This window comes from Carettochelys insculpta, chromosome 10 (assembly GCF_033958435.1).
Source record: "Carettochelys insculpta isolate YL-2023 chromosome 10, ASM3395843v1, whole genome shotgun sequence".
Classification (NCBI taxonomy): domain Eukaryota; kingdom Metazoa; phylum Chordata; order Testudines; family Carettochelyidae; genus Carettochelys; species Carettochelys insculpta.
The window spans coordinates 47,192,227-47,207,939 of record NC_134146.1 but is presented as its reverse complement, the minus strand read 5'-3'; the positions used below and the strand labels follow the sequence as shown (position 1 = coordinate 47,207,939).

The following is a 15,713-nucleotide window of genomic DNA, read 5'->3' as shown; positions in this document are numbered from 1 at the left end:
TGAGCAGCAGAGCATGGGGCAGAAGGCTGTAAGTCTGCCATTAGCCGCTGAACAAACTGTGATGAAGTGGGGGATACCTGTGTGTGTGTGAGTGGCTCACAGAGGGTGTGGGGCTCCTGCTGAGGGTAACCTTGACGACCAGGTAACACCTTTGTACTGCAGACAAAGGAGGAGGTGGAGCCTGAGGGGTTTGAATTGGAACTGGGAGTTGGAAGCAGTGAGTCTGGGCTGAGGGAGAGAAAGACAAAGGAGGGGGCAAGGCCCCAGCTCTGGGGGCCCCTCGGGGCCTCCTCTCCCCAACATGGATTGGACTGGCTGTCTCTGCCTGCTGCACTGACTCCTCTGTACGATGCTGTGTCCTGTCGGCTAATAAACCCGCTGTTCTCCTGCTAAGTGAGAGACTCTCCTGCCTACGGCCGGGGTGCAGAGCTTGGGGGACCCCAGAACCCCATCACACTGGTGTCAGAAGTGGGATGTTCTGCACCCCGAGGATGGAGCATCCAGCAGTAAGTGACCGGGGCCCCGGAAGAAGTGGGGCCTGCGAGACCCAGGTGTGCTGAAGGGCAGTGAGGTGCAGTTCCCCAAGGCGGAGGGGCCTGCGGCCGAACCCAAGCAACTGCGGTCGTGGTCCTCAAGAGGGGGTGTCACACCCGAGGAGGGGTTACTCCTGGGAATCTGTTGGAGTCGGTCCCAGAGGGCGGAGGGGCCTACGGCCTAACCCTGGGCAGCTTGTGACCCGCAAGGAGCCTGGCACACTGAAGGGATTCTTCCAGGAATCGTGGGGTGCAGAGGGCATCAGCCTGAGAGCCTGCAACCACACTGAGCAACTCCGCTGTGAAGTGGCAGCACCTGGAAACCGAATCGAGATTAAAGGAGCTGGACAAGGCAGCGTGGATGTGCAGTGGCAGAGCTGAGGGTTAAGGAGAATCCTGCAGAGGTGAGCCCGGATCGGGGCAGGGAACCCTGGACTGCATGGAGCTCTGAACCGAGTGGCCTGCCGCAGCTCAAGGAGGGAAGGAGCGATTCCAACCCATCATCTACTAGTGGCCAAGACAGACCTACGAAGAGTTTTCCAGGCCTGGGCCGAGGAAGGTGCCTGTGTGTCTGTGCAGGAAAGCAGCTTGTCCACTGGGAATGGCAAGTTGTCTGTGAGAGAAGCTGCTCCACCTTCTGTGTGTGTGTGGAGACCAGCCGGGGGGCTGGGACAAAGGAGAGAGTGTCTCCCATTGTCTGTCTGTGTTGAACAGCAGCAGCAGCCTGGGGAGAGAGCAGAGCCTGCGTTTGGAAAAGGTGCCAATGAGGAAACTAGCCCATTGTCTGAGGAGGATTCCTCAGCCTAGGGTGGCTGGAGAAGGATCCACCAGAAAAGAGCATTCCAGGTGTGTCTCTGAATCCAGCCATGGGGGCTGGAGCAGAGGGAATGGCTCTGGGATGGGCAGTGGTGTCCCTGCTAAGGACACTGGTCCTTGGTGCAAGAAAAGTGCTTCTGCTTCTGGGGAAGTAAATCCTTTGCCTGAGCCTGTGGGGGCTCGAGATGGAGCCAAGATCCCAGAGCTGGATCTGAGGGCAGCTGAAGCCCAGATGGGAAGTGGGCCTACCTCTGTGTCTCTCAGGGGGAATGATGCTTTAACGTGGTCTAATCCAGTTAGTATCATCAGGGAATCCCAGAGACCAGACGATTCTGGTACTTGTTCTTTGCCTGATGCTGAGGTGTTACTGGGAGGGGGTGAGAGGACTCTGTCCTACCAGAGTCATCCTCTCGCCAGGACACAAGAACAGACAGGCAATGGAGTTACGCTAACTGATGAAGATAAAGGAGCTGGTAGCAGAAGGGAGGAAAGGGACCCTTAACCTTCTGTCCGGTGGTACTGGCTGTCTGCCTGAAGGGGGATTACGTGGGAATCTGCCTGATGGGCCAGAAGTGATCCTGGGTTTGGGTGAAACCCAGGAGCTGGTTGTGGCTCAAGGGAGCAGTGCCCCTGTGGAGCCAGACAGGGGTAAGTTATTGTTTGGGGAAGCTCTTAAGGAAGAGAATTTCCCTGAAACTTTTCCTGACCCGTCTGTGGGGACTGCAGAAAATGGGAGTGAGGTGAAGGAGAATGAACAGGAAAGGTGCTTGTCTGTAAGAGCCAGAGCAGCCCTTTGCCTGGGGAGAAGTTTGTTTCAGCTCCTGATGGCCAGGACCTGCCTGAGTATGAAACCACTGGCTGTGCTCTGGAAGGGTCCAAAGCAGGCAGTGTAAAAGTTTCTCAGGAATTGGAAGTTGGTGCAAGTAAAGTGAAAACTATCAGGGAATGTGAGCAGCCCTGCGAGAACCAAATAAAACGGCTGCACAGTCAGTCTCTGTAGGATGCAGGAGAGCGCCAGCAATTCCCCATCTCCAGATGGTGGAAACACTTATATTCTTATACTGGACTCCACTTCTGATTCCATGGGGAGGCAGTAGTTGGAGGTGGAAGGACAAAGGAGCTTTGGGCCTGGTGGGCCATTAAGGGATAAACAGGGATTCCTTCATGTGGATTCTGCGACTGGGACTCACAAAACAACTCTCAGAAAGCAGTTTGGTTTGCAAATTTCCAGACTGGTGGGGGGGGCCGTCTCCCTGAGATCATCAATGGCCCAGCTCTTGTTAGAAGAGAGGGCACAGCCAGAGAGATCAAATTTCCACCCCAGGGGGCAAGAGAGAAGATTAGAACTTGATGGTGCTAAGAAAGGCCTCAGCCATTTATCCCCAAAATACCAGATTCTCAAGGAGGTTACACAAAAGTTGTGGTCTACCAAAGAGCAACGTAAATGTACAGTTGCAATGGGTTTGTTCTGTTACTCACGCTGACTGCTGTAACCAAGGGGTGCTGCTACCAAAAGCTGTAGAATTGTACCATGCACTGAATGTTTAAAAAGAGCCATGTGACATGATGACATTGATGTAGAAGCATAAATTGTATGCTAAAGGAGTCTGTAACTCTGAAATGTCACCATTGTTCCCTGTAACTAGTCTTGCAACCTCTGACATGAGAAGGAACATTCCAAACCTATTGTGTGGCATGGAAGGGGAAACTGAGGCACACAGCCATTGTGGTGGTCTGGCTAAATGCCAAGGATGGAAGCATTTGTACCTTCCGTTACTGGACTGTAACTGAATTCCAGACATTGGCTGGAGCAGCTGTATGGACTGGTGGTCAGATGGGGCAGGACCCAGACCACAAAAGACCTGTTCGATCTGTTGGTGCTGCAGCGAGACCAACCAACCCAAGGGAACTAAAGGAACTTGCCCGGCTGCATCACATGAAAAGGGCCAAGACCAAGCTCCTGACTTGGAGCCTCCCCCAGCAGGACTATGATGTGGAGGTGGTGCACATTGAGGGGAGAACAGAGGGTACAGCCAATGCCCTGTCACAAGGGGAGAGCCCCGAACTTCCCCAGGTCACCAGTTGAGTGACCCCGCTCAGTTCGGTCTGGAAGGGGGGAGAGATGTGATGAAGTGGGGGATACCTGTGTGTGTGTGAGTGGCTCACAGAGGGTGTGGGGCTCCTGCTGAGGGTAACCTTGACGACCAGGTAACACCTTTGTACTGCAGACAAAGGAGGAGGTGGAGCCTGAGGGGTTTGAATTGGAACTGGGAGTTGGAAGCAGTGAGTCTGGGCTGAGGGAGAGAAAGACAAAGGAGGGGGCAAGGCCCCAGCTCTGGGGGCCCCTCGGGGCCTCCTCTCCCCAACATGGATTGGACTGGCTGTCTCTGCCTGCTGCACTGACTCCTCTGTACGATGCTGTGTCCTGTCGGCTAATAAACCCGCTGTTCTCCTGCTAAGTGAGAGACTCTCCTGCCTACGGCCGGGGTGCAGAGCTTGGGGGACCCCAGAACCCCATCACACAAACCGCACCTGGATGGGCTCCTGGTTCAGCGCTGGGACCCCGGGGCCGTGGCTGTGATTGGTGGCAGAGCTAGGACTCGTCTCCATGACAACACAGCTGCTGGGGGGTACCAATTGGCCACCTTGGCTGCGTACATCTCCGCTCGCAGCCTGGAGGCTTGTGTCAGAGATGAGCTGTGGGCAAGTCGGCCAGAGCCACCGGCAGCTAATCAACGCGTGATCCTGCCAGGCTGGGGTCTCTGGCACAGGCTCCGAACCCCTGGGTCGGGATGAGGGCCTTTCGAACTGGGGGCAGGATAGAAGCTCATAATGCAGTCACTGGGAGCGCCGCTCGGCTGGTGTGCTGGGCAGCTAGTAACAGACCAAGGAGCCTGGCCCCTCACCCTTCAGTGGCTCAGTCACTCGGGGATTCGACCTTCCCTTGAGAAGAAAGCTGCCCTTGCTTGGCCGTGGCTCGTCGATAGTCATGCTCCTTGCCATTCTTAGACCACAACGGTTAGCTGAGCGCCCTTGTTATGAGAAAACACCGGCTCTGCCTCATGCCAGAATCACTGCAGGTCGCTGTGCTGCAGGTGACGGGCACACGGAGCTGCCCGCGTTCATTCACGTGCCCTCCCAGCAGCCCCCGAACAGTCTGAGCATCCAGCCATTTCACCTGCTCATCTACAGCGTATGCTCGTGTTACGTCCGCCCCCAGGGAAATGCAGACACCTCAGGGCAGGGGTGCAGCAAGTCCTGAAAACAGCAGTCCAGGGCAAGAGGTAGAGAAGGATCCCAAGGCCACCCCTGGCTTCAGGTAGCAGAGTAGGAAAGCCCCAGCTGGGACTGGCCACAGCAGTAGGACTAACATATCCCTCCCGTGACCAGGGCTGTGGGGAGCAAGGTTAGGACTCTACTTTGATAGCTGAGGAACGAGGGGGGGAAAACCATTCCCGTTGAGGGAACCACTTTCTCCACAACCCAGGGGCTCCCATGAAGTAGGGTTTTCTCCTCCAAGCCCATAACCTAGTGAGCAGCCTGCCTAGGTTTGGCCCACGAGAGCTGATGGGCACAAAGTGATCCGGCCTTAGTCCTATCAAAACAAGACAGCAGTCGCATAGCACTTTGAAGACCAACAGAATAATTTATTAGGTGATGAGCGTCTGTGGGACAGACCCACTTCTTCAGATCAACAGCCCTGCCAGAACAGACTCAATGTATAACACACACAGGGTCAAAAATTGTCATCCAGGTTGGCAAATCAGCAGAGTGCCGGAGGGGGAGGAGGGAATTAAGAGTCAGGTCAAACATCAAACTATGTAAAAGTCAGCAAGACCTTAGACCTGTGACACACCTGATGGGCTGCAAAGTTGCGGAAGTCCCAGGCTGCATTTTTCCCATGCTCTGCCTGGAGCATAGGGGTCCTTCTACTCTAGCCACACATCCCAGGAGCTCAGCGCCCTGCAGAGGGCTTCCTCAAATCCCACCTGGAGTCTGTCAGGGGGCTGCTCAGCAGAAGTCGCTTTTCTTCCCTGGAGGTGGAGCACAGGACTAAAGTGGCTCTCCCACGTGGCCTGCAGCGCGTTAGCCCCTGGGGCACGAGGCTCACCGAGTCAGGGTGATTGTGCTCCATCGAACGCATCAAAATTGTGGAACTTGGCAGCTGTCGGCGCTCCTATCCTGGCTGCTGGGTCTCATCATCTGGCTAGAACCATGCTGCTTTTTTTAACCTGCTCTGTTTACTTGCCCGGCTCAGTGCACTTCAGCTCAGCGAGAGCTGGCGGAGCTGCTCCGGCTGGGAGCTGGAGGGAGGCAGCTGCCTGACCCATGAATCCCAGGGCAGGGCTTCAGCTCTGTAATAGGAGCAGGCAACTCCCGTTGTTTTTAAATCTCTCGCTCTTATTTTTAAATGGACTCGTTCCATCGGCGCTCCAGAAGACCCCGCCAAAGCACCCCCGACCTAAGGGGCTTCTCTGCGCGCCTCGGTCTCTGTCTCGGTTGTTTTTCCAGCCCTTCGGGCTGGTGTTGTGCAGATGTACAAATACAAGGGGGAACATGCAATAACATCAGCTGCCCAGCCCATGGAAGAGGCTGCTGGGAGACACAGGGCCAGCACTGCTCGTGTGTTGATTTAACCGCACAGACCAGCAGTTCGCTCTGGAGCTGCTTCTGAATTGAAGCGCCAGGGATCGGCGCAAGTCTCCCTGGCAAACAGAAAAGCTGGTGAAGCTCTCAAGGCAGTAGAGAGCCAACACGCTGAGGTGTTTGCCCGCAGGAAGGCCAGGCCTGCAAAGTTGATGGCAGTGGCAGCTGAAGGGGGAGAGCCTGGTCTAAACAGGGCTACCACCAGCCACCTTGCAAGCTCCCCCCTCGGTCACCCGGCATGGGAGCTTCTCTGTTCCTCTCCCCTCACCTGTGTTTTACCTGATGAGGCCGTAAGCTCTCCGAGGCGGGAACCGGACATCTTGCCCGAATTGTAAAGCGCCTGGCAGACTTGGGCCGCTACGTAAGCCGAAACCTGGCACCTCTGGTCCAAAGTGGTTCAGAAAATCCTGATTCTCCGGTACTCACCTCCCTGTACCTGAGTTATGGTCCCATTTCCGTAGCTGGGGAGGAACACGGTGCCCAAGCCCTGGGCCCGCGTGTGTATCCTGCCTGAATGCCAGCATGGAGCACTTCTCCCGCTGTTGCTGGGAAGGTTTGAATCATAAATATCTAGGCCAGGGCGTCCAAGACCATAGACACATCTGGCTGTTGGGCCGGTGGAGTGCGGCTAGTTGGCTTGAACAAGACATACATTTTCAGAACAGAGGGGCTAGTTTGCCATAGCAGGAGCCACTGTAGCGGCGACTGCTTCAGAAGTGACCGGACCCCATAGATCTACGGCAGGAGCCTGTTGGAGGAGCCTGGGGAGCCCAGAGCGTCCCTGATGTAAGGCTGCCGCTGGGTGTGTGGGGCAGGCAGTGGTAGGTCAGGCAGTGCTCCTGAGTCATCTCCGTGAACTGGGGGCACAGCAGAGCATCTTCCCCTTGGACACGGCGCTGGAGGGACGAGTCCGGTCGTTCTGCCGGCGCTGAGCGGGTTGGGCTGGCCCCATAGTAGCAGTGGGGTACGGAACCTGTCGCCCAGAGGGAGGCTGACAGCTGTTCCTGCCGGTCCAACAAGCGTCCTAATGGCCCCAGCAGAAGCCAGTGCCTTGGTGCTGCAGAAGCTGAGCCCCCCCTCAGCCTCCAGATCACTGGGCAGCTTGACCTGGCATGCCTGTGCCAGCCCAGCTCTGCAGCAGCTAGTGCAGCTGGCCCCTTGCCGCTCCACAGGTCCCTGTACGCTGGGTTAGCTGCTCGCCCAGGAGAGAGTCCAGCGCTGCCCAGCGGATTAGCAGAGAGCCCTCGGCGAGGTTTGTGTTGCTCGTGGAGCTGCGCATTCGCACACGCCGCCGGGCACATCACAGACTTATTCTGCACAGGAAGGGAAAGGTTGGGGGACGCATTGCGGTTCACCTGTCTGCTCTCCGACCCTCAGGGCCAGATTAATGGGCTCCAGTGAAGTGGGGCCCTGCAAAAAGAAACCAGTGGTCACCAACGCATCTCTTGCAATGGACTGGTTGACGCTGGAGCCTCTGCTGGTCCATCGCCGTCTCCAGGCTCCTAAAAGTCCAGCAGGGCTCAGGCTGTGGCCTTACCCTGCTCCTGGAAGCAGCCAGCTGCTGGCAGATCTCCGTGGCCCCTGGCAGGGCTGGGGAAGAGGGAGGCAGCTCCATGCTTAGCCCTTACCCCCAGCACTGACCTCTTGGCCGGAGGTGGCACTTGTGGTCACAGCTGGCACATGGAGACGTGTTCTCCCCCACCCTCCAGCGGTGCCCAGGGGCTCACCAGCTGCTGGCTGCTTCCTGGAGCAGCCTACCTGAGCCATGCCGTGCCAGCGGGCAGGAGCTGCCTCCGACATGCACCTCGTACGCCTCCCCGCACCCCACTGCCTCCCCAGGTCAGAACCCCCTGCACCCAAGGCGGGGTCTGTACAGTGGTAGTAGCCTGGAGGCCATAATTGTGATCATTTTGGCTTGAGCCAGGAAAAAGACTCACCTACAGGGGACCCACAAAGCCTAAACCCCCGGCCAACAGGAGAGGCAATCCAGCCCTGCCTTTCCCACCTGCAGCTGTCTCCTGAGCCAACCCCACAGCCAGGCACACGCCTGTGTCTTCGGCCTGCCCTGATGGCAGGTCCCTCGAAAGGACTCTGAGCCTCTAGGCTCACACAGGGTGCTGAGCTGGGAATCACGGCACCCGGCGACGTTACAGCTCCAACGCTAAGCGGAATGGGAAAGTGGTACAGCCTCTCAGAGGGGTAAACCTTCAGGCCTGTCCCTTCGAAAGGGGCCCGAAGAGAGACCGTGCTGAAGGGCTGTGTGCCTGACCTTCCAGAGAGCCGGCCGGGGAGGGCAGGCGAACCCAGCAAGCCCCTGCCTGAAGCAGGCCCTGGGCTGTCTGTCCGTCTGCGCAGCCCCTTCCAGAAAAAGGCCTCGTCGAGCTCCCTTGATTTATTCCAGAGCTGTTATTTAGCCTCTGCAGATTTAATCCGGCGTGAGCCAAGCGGCAGCTGTTCCCAGCTAGCTGTACCGAGGAGCTCCGTTAATCCCCATGACTGATGGGGCCGGGGAGGGGCAGAGGCTGTTTTTCCTTTCCCAAAGGAAGGGGGGAAGTTTGGTTTCTACCGCCCGAGTGGGGAGCAGGCAGCCGTGCTAGTGATGGAAAGCCCCATGCGCTGCTGGGGGATGGATTTCACCCCCAGGCCAGGGCCCAGGCAAGCCCCACATCTGATCTCCTCGCAGTTCCAGAGGCTGCAGCCACAGCGGAAATCCTCTGTCGGGAGAGCATCCTTCACGGGCCTGGAACAGGCCGGCCTGTCTGTTAGATCCATCACGTTGGCCTCGCTTCCCACACGTCACCAGCGACTCCGCCCTGCTGCCAGCACGCTCCTCGTCTGCCGGCCGCCATCCGTTCCCGCTCTCCCCAGGGCAGCCCTTCAGGGCGCACTTCACCTGGCTGGAGGCAGCAGGAGAAAGGGAGGCCACACGCAGCCTTCTGGCTGGTGGGATTCAGCTGCAGCTCCGTTAAGCGTTCGGTAGGGCGTGGAGATCCGGCCAGTGTCAGTTCGGGCCACTGGAAGCAAACCCATCCCAGGGGACCTGCAGCCCCTTGGGGGGCTTTCCAGGGAATTCCAGGCAGGGTTGTTTCAATCCTGCCGCTACCTCCCCCTGTCTTAGGGCTGGCTCTGCCCTTCCCTGGGGAGCAGGAGGCAGGGGCTGTTGCTGGCAGCCCCCGAGTGGGGCTTTCCCTCCAGTCTGCCGCGCTGTGCTCCCGTTTGCCCTCTGCTTGCTGTCTTTTCCCAGAGTCAGGCAGGGCAGAGTAGGCGGCACGGCCCTACGGCTCACACATCCTGCCTGCCCAAGCAAGCCACCCCCGTGGGCCGCCGAGGGCAGACGGGCTCCTGGGTGGGTCAGTGTCCCGGTGAGAGCAGAGTGGCGGGAATGGGGTCCCCTCCCTGCTCAGGGGAGACGAGCCTGGCACAGCTGGGCAGAGGGTGGGAGCTGCCAGCCCTTGCGGGAGTGCGAAGAGGGAATGCCAGGACTTGTGCTGCTGGGTGCCCCAGAGCCCGTCCGACAGACTGAGCCGCGCCCCCGGCTCCTCGCCAGAGCCCCCGTCTGCCACGGCCGGGGCAGGGTTCCCTGGCCAGCTTGCGCACCCCCATCCCAGGGCCTGGGCTCCCAAGCAGGCTGTTCCCTCCCTTTGCCACCAGAGGGTGCACCAGGCCACCTTGCCAGCACCTCTGGGACCAGCCGAGGTGAGGACAGGGGACCTGGGCCTGCGTCCGGCTGAGCTGTGCACAGCAAGCCCAGGGGCCGTTTTCCAAAGGCCAGGCCAGCTCCTCCCATGGTGTCCGGGGGGCATCTGCCCCGGACCCTTGGCTCTGCGCAGGCCACAGAGACTACTCCAAGCTGGAGAGCAGGGTGCTCGGGTCCCCCCAAGTCCGTTTCCCAGGGGTTGGGCAGGACACCTTCCTGCCGTGGACAGAGGTCCTACCTCGGGGCGGGGTGCGAGAAAGAAAATGCGCAGTGGTGGAAATGGCCCAGGGAGGCATTAACCAGAGGTACCCCCAAAGTTACTTGAGTAAAAGTGCATGCTTTCTCTTCTGGGTACTTGAGTACAGTCCAGATGGGCCGGGTGTGTACTGTTACTTAAGTCGTTTTCCAAAGAGCCTCTGGTGACTTGTACTTAAGTACATTCCCCGCCAGCAGCAATACTTCTATTCAAGTAACTTTTGGGGTACTTTTTCCACCTCTGGTGTTACCCCAGTAGGGACTCAGGGACTCCACACAGCCAAGCCTTTGTTTCTCCCCTGCTAAACCGTGTCTGGGGCTCCCTGGACTGGTGCGTAAAACCTGAGTCCTCTTCTGCCCTGGGACTAGGGCGCAGGGCTGGGGCTTTCCTGCTCTTCCCCAGCTGTTTGCACAGAGGCTCACACCAGCATTCCCTGGAAGCTGAGTGCTTGGGCAGCTGCCCAGGAGAGATTCAAGTGCTGCCCAGCTAATTAGCAGAGCGCCCCCAGCGTGTGTTTCTGTGGCGGTGCACATCCACACACACCTCGGTGCACATAACAAAATTTATTCTGCCCATTGATAGAAGAGATGAGCGGGAACCCTGGCTCCCGGCCTCCCCTGAGCTCTGCTGGGCTGTGGGCTCTTTCCTTCCAGATGGCGCTTTACTTCTGCGCTGGCGTCCTGCAAGATGAGAGCCTCTTCCGCCACTACGCCCTCAACGTGCCGCTCTACACCCACTTCACCTCGCCCATCCGCCGGTTTGCAGACATCGTGGTGCACCGCCTCCTCTCCGCCTCACTCGGTGGGTGCCCCATGGCGCAGGGCAGGTGGAGTCACAGGCTCCTAGCTGGGATGGGAAGGGGACAGGACTCTGGGGTCTCCCTATGGCTTGGGCATGGCCAATGTCCTCCCCGTGGCCCTGGCCTGCCCACTCGCTGCAGCCCTGGCTGCGATTCTCCAGCCTCAGCAGGCACTGCTGTGCCAGGATCCCTGGGGGATCTGCCCTCCTGTGCAGCAGGGCCGGGGAGGGTAGCTCCCTTGGCAGGCTTTGCCTGCGCATTGGGGCTCGCGCTTGGGAGCTGCCTGGGGATCCGGGGCACAGCTCCGAGGAACAGCAGGCGCCTGGTGTCGTGGGGTGGGCGTGGGCCCCGTACCAGCCGGGTGCTAACCGGTCGTTTTGTGCCAGGCTCCGGCTGCCCGGTCAGGATGAGCAAGGAGGCCATCCAGAAGCAAGCGGATCACTGCAATGACCGTAAAATGGCTTCCAAGAGGGTGCAGGAGCTCAGCGCCGAGCTTTTCTTCGCCATCTTTGTCCGGGTGAGACCACAGCGCTGCCCTGACACCAGCAGCTCCCTCGGCGCAGGGGCCAGGGCCTAGCGCTTCTCTTGTCGCCCTCCGGCACCGAGATGGCTCCTGGGGTCTCGGGCGGGTGGGGTGGTCTCCCGAGAGCCCCTGGGCGCTGAAAGCAGATGCAGAGCGACCCTGTCCCGTGGGGCACCGCTTGCTCTGGGGTCAGTCCAGCTGCTGCCGTCTCTGCAGGCGGTGCCTGGCCTCAGGAGCCCTGGGCTCTCCACCCTCTTGCACCCCACAAGGGGTAAGTGCTGCTCTTGGATGCAGTTCTGCTGGCATCTGCCTGCCGTGTCCTACCCGGCTCAAGGGGCCTTTTCCCTGGGGCGGCTGCTCGGTCCCGGCCGTGGAGATGCGAGTGGCTGTGACTTGAGGAACCCTCCCTTGACTGCTTGGACCTGGCTAGCTCCTGGGAGCACTGCAGCGCCCTCCCAGTGGCTTGCAGCCCAGGAGGCTGCCTAGCAGCCTGGTCTGAACTGGGGGGAAGATGTGCTGGGCTCCATAGCACCAGCAGAGGAGCCACTTGTAGGCTCCACAGGCAGGGCCCAGGGTGGACAGTTGTGGGAAACAGACGGTTGGGGTGGCGGCCGCCCAGGGCCGGCTCCCTCCCGACGGTGCCGTGTGTTGGCAGGAGTGTGGCCCGCTGGAGTCAGAGGCGATGGTGATGGGTGTCCTGAACGAGGCCTTCGACGTGCTGGTGCTGCGATTCGGCGTTCAGAAACGCATCTACTGTAACGTACGTGCCCTCAAGCGACGGGTCCTTTGCCTGGCCTTGCCCTGAACCCTCCCGACCTCACTCCGCTGCTCCTCTGCTCAATGGGCTCATCACGCCCTTCTGTGGCTTCCAGCCAGGCTCGGACCCGGTGGCCACTCAGCGTCAGCACTGCCACCACCAGAGCTGTCCTGGGGCCAGTGCAGCTGGGCAAGGAAACGAGGGTGGGTGTCTGCACTGCACAGGGAACCCCGGTGCTTGGGTTGACCTTGCCCCGGGGCACACGTCCCCACCGCTGCTGCCTGGGGGACTGCGTGGGCCCTGCAGCACGGCCCCTGGCTCTGTGCGCGGAAACGCTGTAGGATTCTTCCCAGTCACGCGCGTCAATTGCTGGAGAACATCTCTGTCTACCCTGGGGAAGGCACTGGAGGACCATCAGTGCTCCAGTGAGTCTGCTGGGATTTCCCCAGTAAAATGGGCAGCTCCAGCCCAGCTTAAATCAGAGTCTGGGTTCTAAGCAGTGTCTCCAGATGGGCCAGTTACCCTGGGCTTAATGCGCCTCCAAACCAGGTCAGGGGGCTTTGTTTAGAGGAAGGGAGGGGCAGGTTGAGTTTGTGGGTTAGCTGTGAAGTGAAAATAGACCTCCATCTGGGCAGTGCATGGTCCCGCCTTGAGTACCAGGGATCCTCCAGGTCCCTTCCAGTTCTAGTGTTCTGTGATTCTACAAGCAGCATAGCCAGAGGCTGCAGAGGACTTACTTACTTGTGCCCATAACACTAGAACAAGAGGACACCATGTGAAGTGAATGGGTGGCAGGTTTAAAACTAATAAAAGAAAGTTCTTCTTCACTCAGCGCACAGTTAACCTGTGGAACTCCTCGCCAGAGGAAACTGTGAAGGCCAGGACTAGAACAGAACTTAAGAAAGAGCTAGATACATTCATGGAGGTTAGGTCCATAAAAGGCTATTAGCCAAGTGTAGGAGTGGTGTCCCTGGCCTCTGATTGTCAGAGCCTGAAGATGGATGGCAGGAGACAAATTGCTTGATCATTGTCTTCGGTCCACCCCCTCTGGGGCACCTGGCACTGGCCACTGTCGGCAGACAGGCTACTGGGCTGGATGGACCTTTGGTCTGACCCAGTCTGGCCGTTCTTATGACTGCCCGACCCAGTGGGATGGTGAGGAGCTACTACATCAGAGTCACATAGCTAATAAATCCCAGGGAGAAGGACCCACCTTGCATAGGGCAGACTTAGGATCGAGGGCTGTGGGAGTCCTGGGGTGCCAGAGAATGGTGAGCGTTGAGCTGGGTGTTCTCTCTAACAGGGCTACCACCATCTCACCCCAAACTGCCCTGTAACCAAATAGTGCAAGATGGACAGTAACTTTTGGTGCACTCAGGTGCCTCCAAACAAGACCTGATATGAGGCCCCCCCCCGTTGTCAGCCTCCTGTCACTGTCTGGGGCTTCCCTCCGACCGCCCCCTGCAGGACAAGCACCAGCAGCCAGACAGATCCCATAGCACAGATGCCTTTCAAAGCAGTGACTCCCCGGTTTCCAGCTCCTCTGCTTTGCCCCTGGGCGGGCCAGGAGTGGATTTCCTGGGAAAAGTGAAACCGAACCCAGGTTTGGGGCCCGGAGCCCAAGTTGGGGCTGACATGGGGAAGCAGTTGGTGTTAACTGCCTTTGAGCAAATAATAAATCTGGGACCGCTGGCAAGCGGTTTGCTGCAGTCTAACACCTGCACTTCATGGCGGCGATCTGCTGGCAGTCACACGGACAGCATGATGTATGGCCTGCCAGGGGGTGGATTCCAGCACTGCTCCATTTCCACCACAGTCGTGGGACTCGGGGGCTGGCGTCCTCCCGGGAGTTTGCGGAGCACTGGGGGTGCTTTACGCTGGGTACTGGACAAAAAGAACTTGGCGTGTGCGTACGCAGCAGTGCTCGGCCAGTACTGCCTGACTCAGCAGCCTCCAGTGCAGGAGAACCACAGGTAGCAGCTGATTTCCCTGCCCTTTGGAACAGGGGACGGACACCGGGGGCGGAGGACCAAGTCCTAGGGTCCAGCAGTGCCCCGGAAGCCAGCTTTCCCCAACGGGCTGTCTGTTCCGCAGGCTCTGCCGCTGGCGGGATTCCACTTTCAGAAGGTGGGGAAGAAGCCTGAACTGACCCTCCTGTGGGCGCTGGAGACCCAAGAGCAGGAAGCTGCCCCTCAGGTAAAGCCCCCAATGGGCTGGGCGTAAGTGCCTTTGGAGTGGTCCTGAATTGCCCAGACCTGGTCTCCTCTGCCCGCCTCACCCCACCGACCTCTCAGGTGGGCTCAGGCTTCCCGTAGTCCAGGCCATGCGGCCAATTCCCACAGGCCCAGCTCCCAGCCCCCTGCTCCCGTCACTTCTGCAACCTCCTAGCCTTCCGGCTTCCCTGAATCTGTCTCCCAGGGTGACATCTCCCATGTGGCTCACTCTTCCTGTCCCACCCTCTTTCCAGCCCCTCTGCCTCTGGAAGTGCTGGAACCAGGGGGCCTGGAGGCTGCTGCACCCCCTGGCTTGAGGTGGTTTCCATTCTGTGCCAGGTTTCCATTACCATTGGTTCAGCGGCTCTCAGCTTCCCCGGTATACAAGCAGTCCAGCCCCCTGGCCTGCCGCCCTTTGGCTCCCCTGCTGCCAGCCGTTGGCCGTTGCCTCTGCCTCAGCAGCCTCTGAGAACAGAATTAACGTGCTGTTTACTGCCCCCTTCCAGATCGTTAATTAAGATGTTAAGCAAGATCAGGTCCGTCTGTGCTTCTGGCTAGACACCTTCCTCAGCCCCTTGCACTGGCTTTTAGCATTCCCCTCCGCCTGGCTTTTGCGGCCAGAGCCATATGGAGGGCAGCGCTCAGATGCAATTAGAAGGAGCATTTTAAGTCCCGTTTCCTGTGACGGGTGTTAATGCTTTACTCAAGTAGAGAAATCTCTCTCCGGTGGCCCCCTCAGCTATTAACTCAGTAACTCAATCAAGGGGATTGATTGCATTTGTCTGGCTTGATTAAGTGCTCTCTTGGTGCCAAACAAAAGTTGGCAACGCTTTCCTATAACGGGCCGAGCTGATCGCTTAGAAGTTCCCAGGGTTGAATCCCAGGCCCCTGGCCGAGGCGCCTCCCATGATCCGCCAGTCGGCCGTGCAAATCAACCCAGATCAGCAGAGCCATGCCGACCTGACCCCAGGTGGAAACAGCCCTGTGGACAGAGGAATGCTCAGCCACTACGGCTTGGGGGATGGTGTTCCTACTCCCTTTCCCTTGTCTTGGCTAGGTCCGCCCTATGGTGTTACATGGGCTTTGATTCGGCTATGCCGGGATGGCCTCCATCGTATGCACACACCAGATCGGCTGCTGCCGTCTCGCCCACGGCTGCATGCTCCCTTCCAGGCGAACCCTCTGCTCTAAGCTGCCTTGGCTGGGGAAGGCCCCCGGTTGAGCGCCCCAAGCAGCCGCAATGCCGGCTGCGGTACAGGAGCTGGGATCACTTAAAGGCTTGCAGGGAGGAGAATGAAGAATGACCATCCAGCGTGAGCGGAGCCCAGCCCCGGGGCTAATCATTTTTGTAAAGTAAACACTTGGCCCTGGAGGAAACTGCTCCATGAATCTTCCCCACCTCCTAAGCAAACACCGGAGCCCTCCCCTGGGATAGCACCACGCACGCTTCCAAGCCAAGGGAGCCCTGTGTC

The 15,713-nt window shown here is 58.8% G+C and overlaps 1 protein-coding gene across 2 annotated transcripts in view; it reads left to right on the top strand.

Moving 5' to 3' along the window:
* DIS3L2 (DIS3 like 3'-5' exoribonuclease 2) overlaps positions 1-15,713 on the top strand; it is a 256,171-nt gene that overhangs the window by 236,354 nt on the left and 4,104 nt on the right. For both annotated transcript variants that reach the window (XM_075004083.1, XM_075004085.1), the window contains exons 18-21: positions 10,603-10,750; positions 11,135-11,265; positions 11,927-12,031; positions 14,123-14,224. In XM_075004083.1, the coding sequence (XP_074860184.1) occupies positions 10,603-10,750; positions 11,135-11,265; positions 11,927-12,031; positions 14,123-14,224 (486 nt within the window). The remainder of the gene's footprint in view (positions 1-10,602; positions 10,751-11,134; positions 11,266-11,926; positions 12,032-14,122; positions 14,225-15,713) is intronic.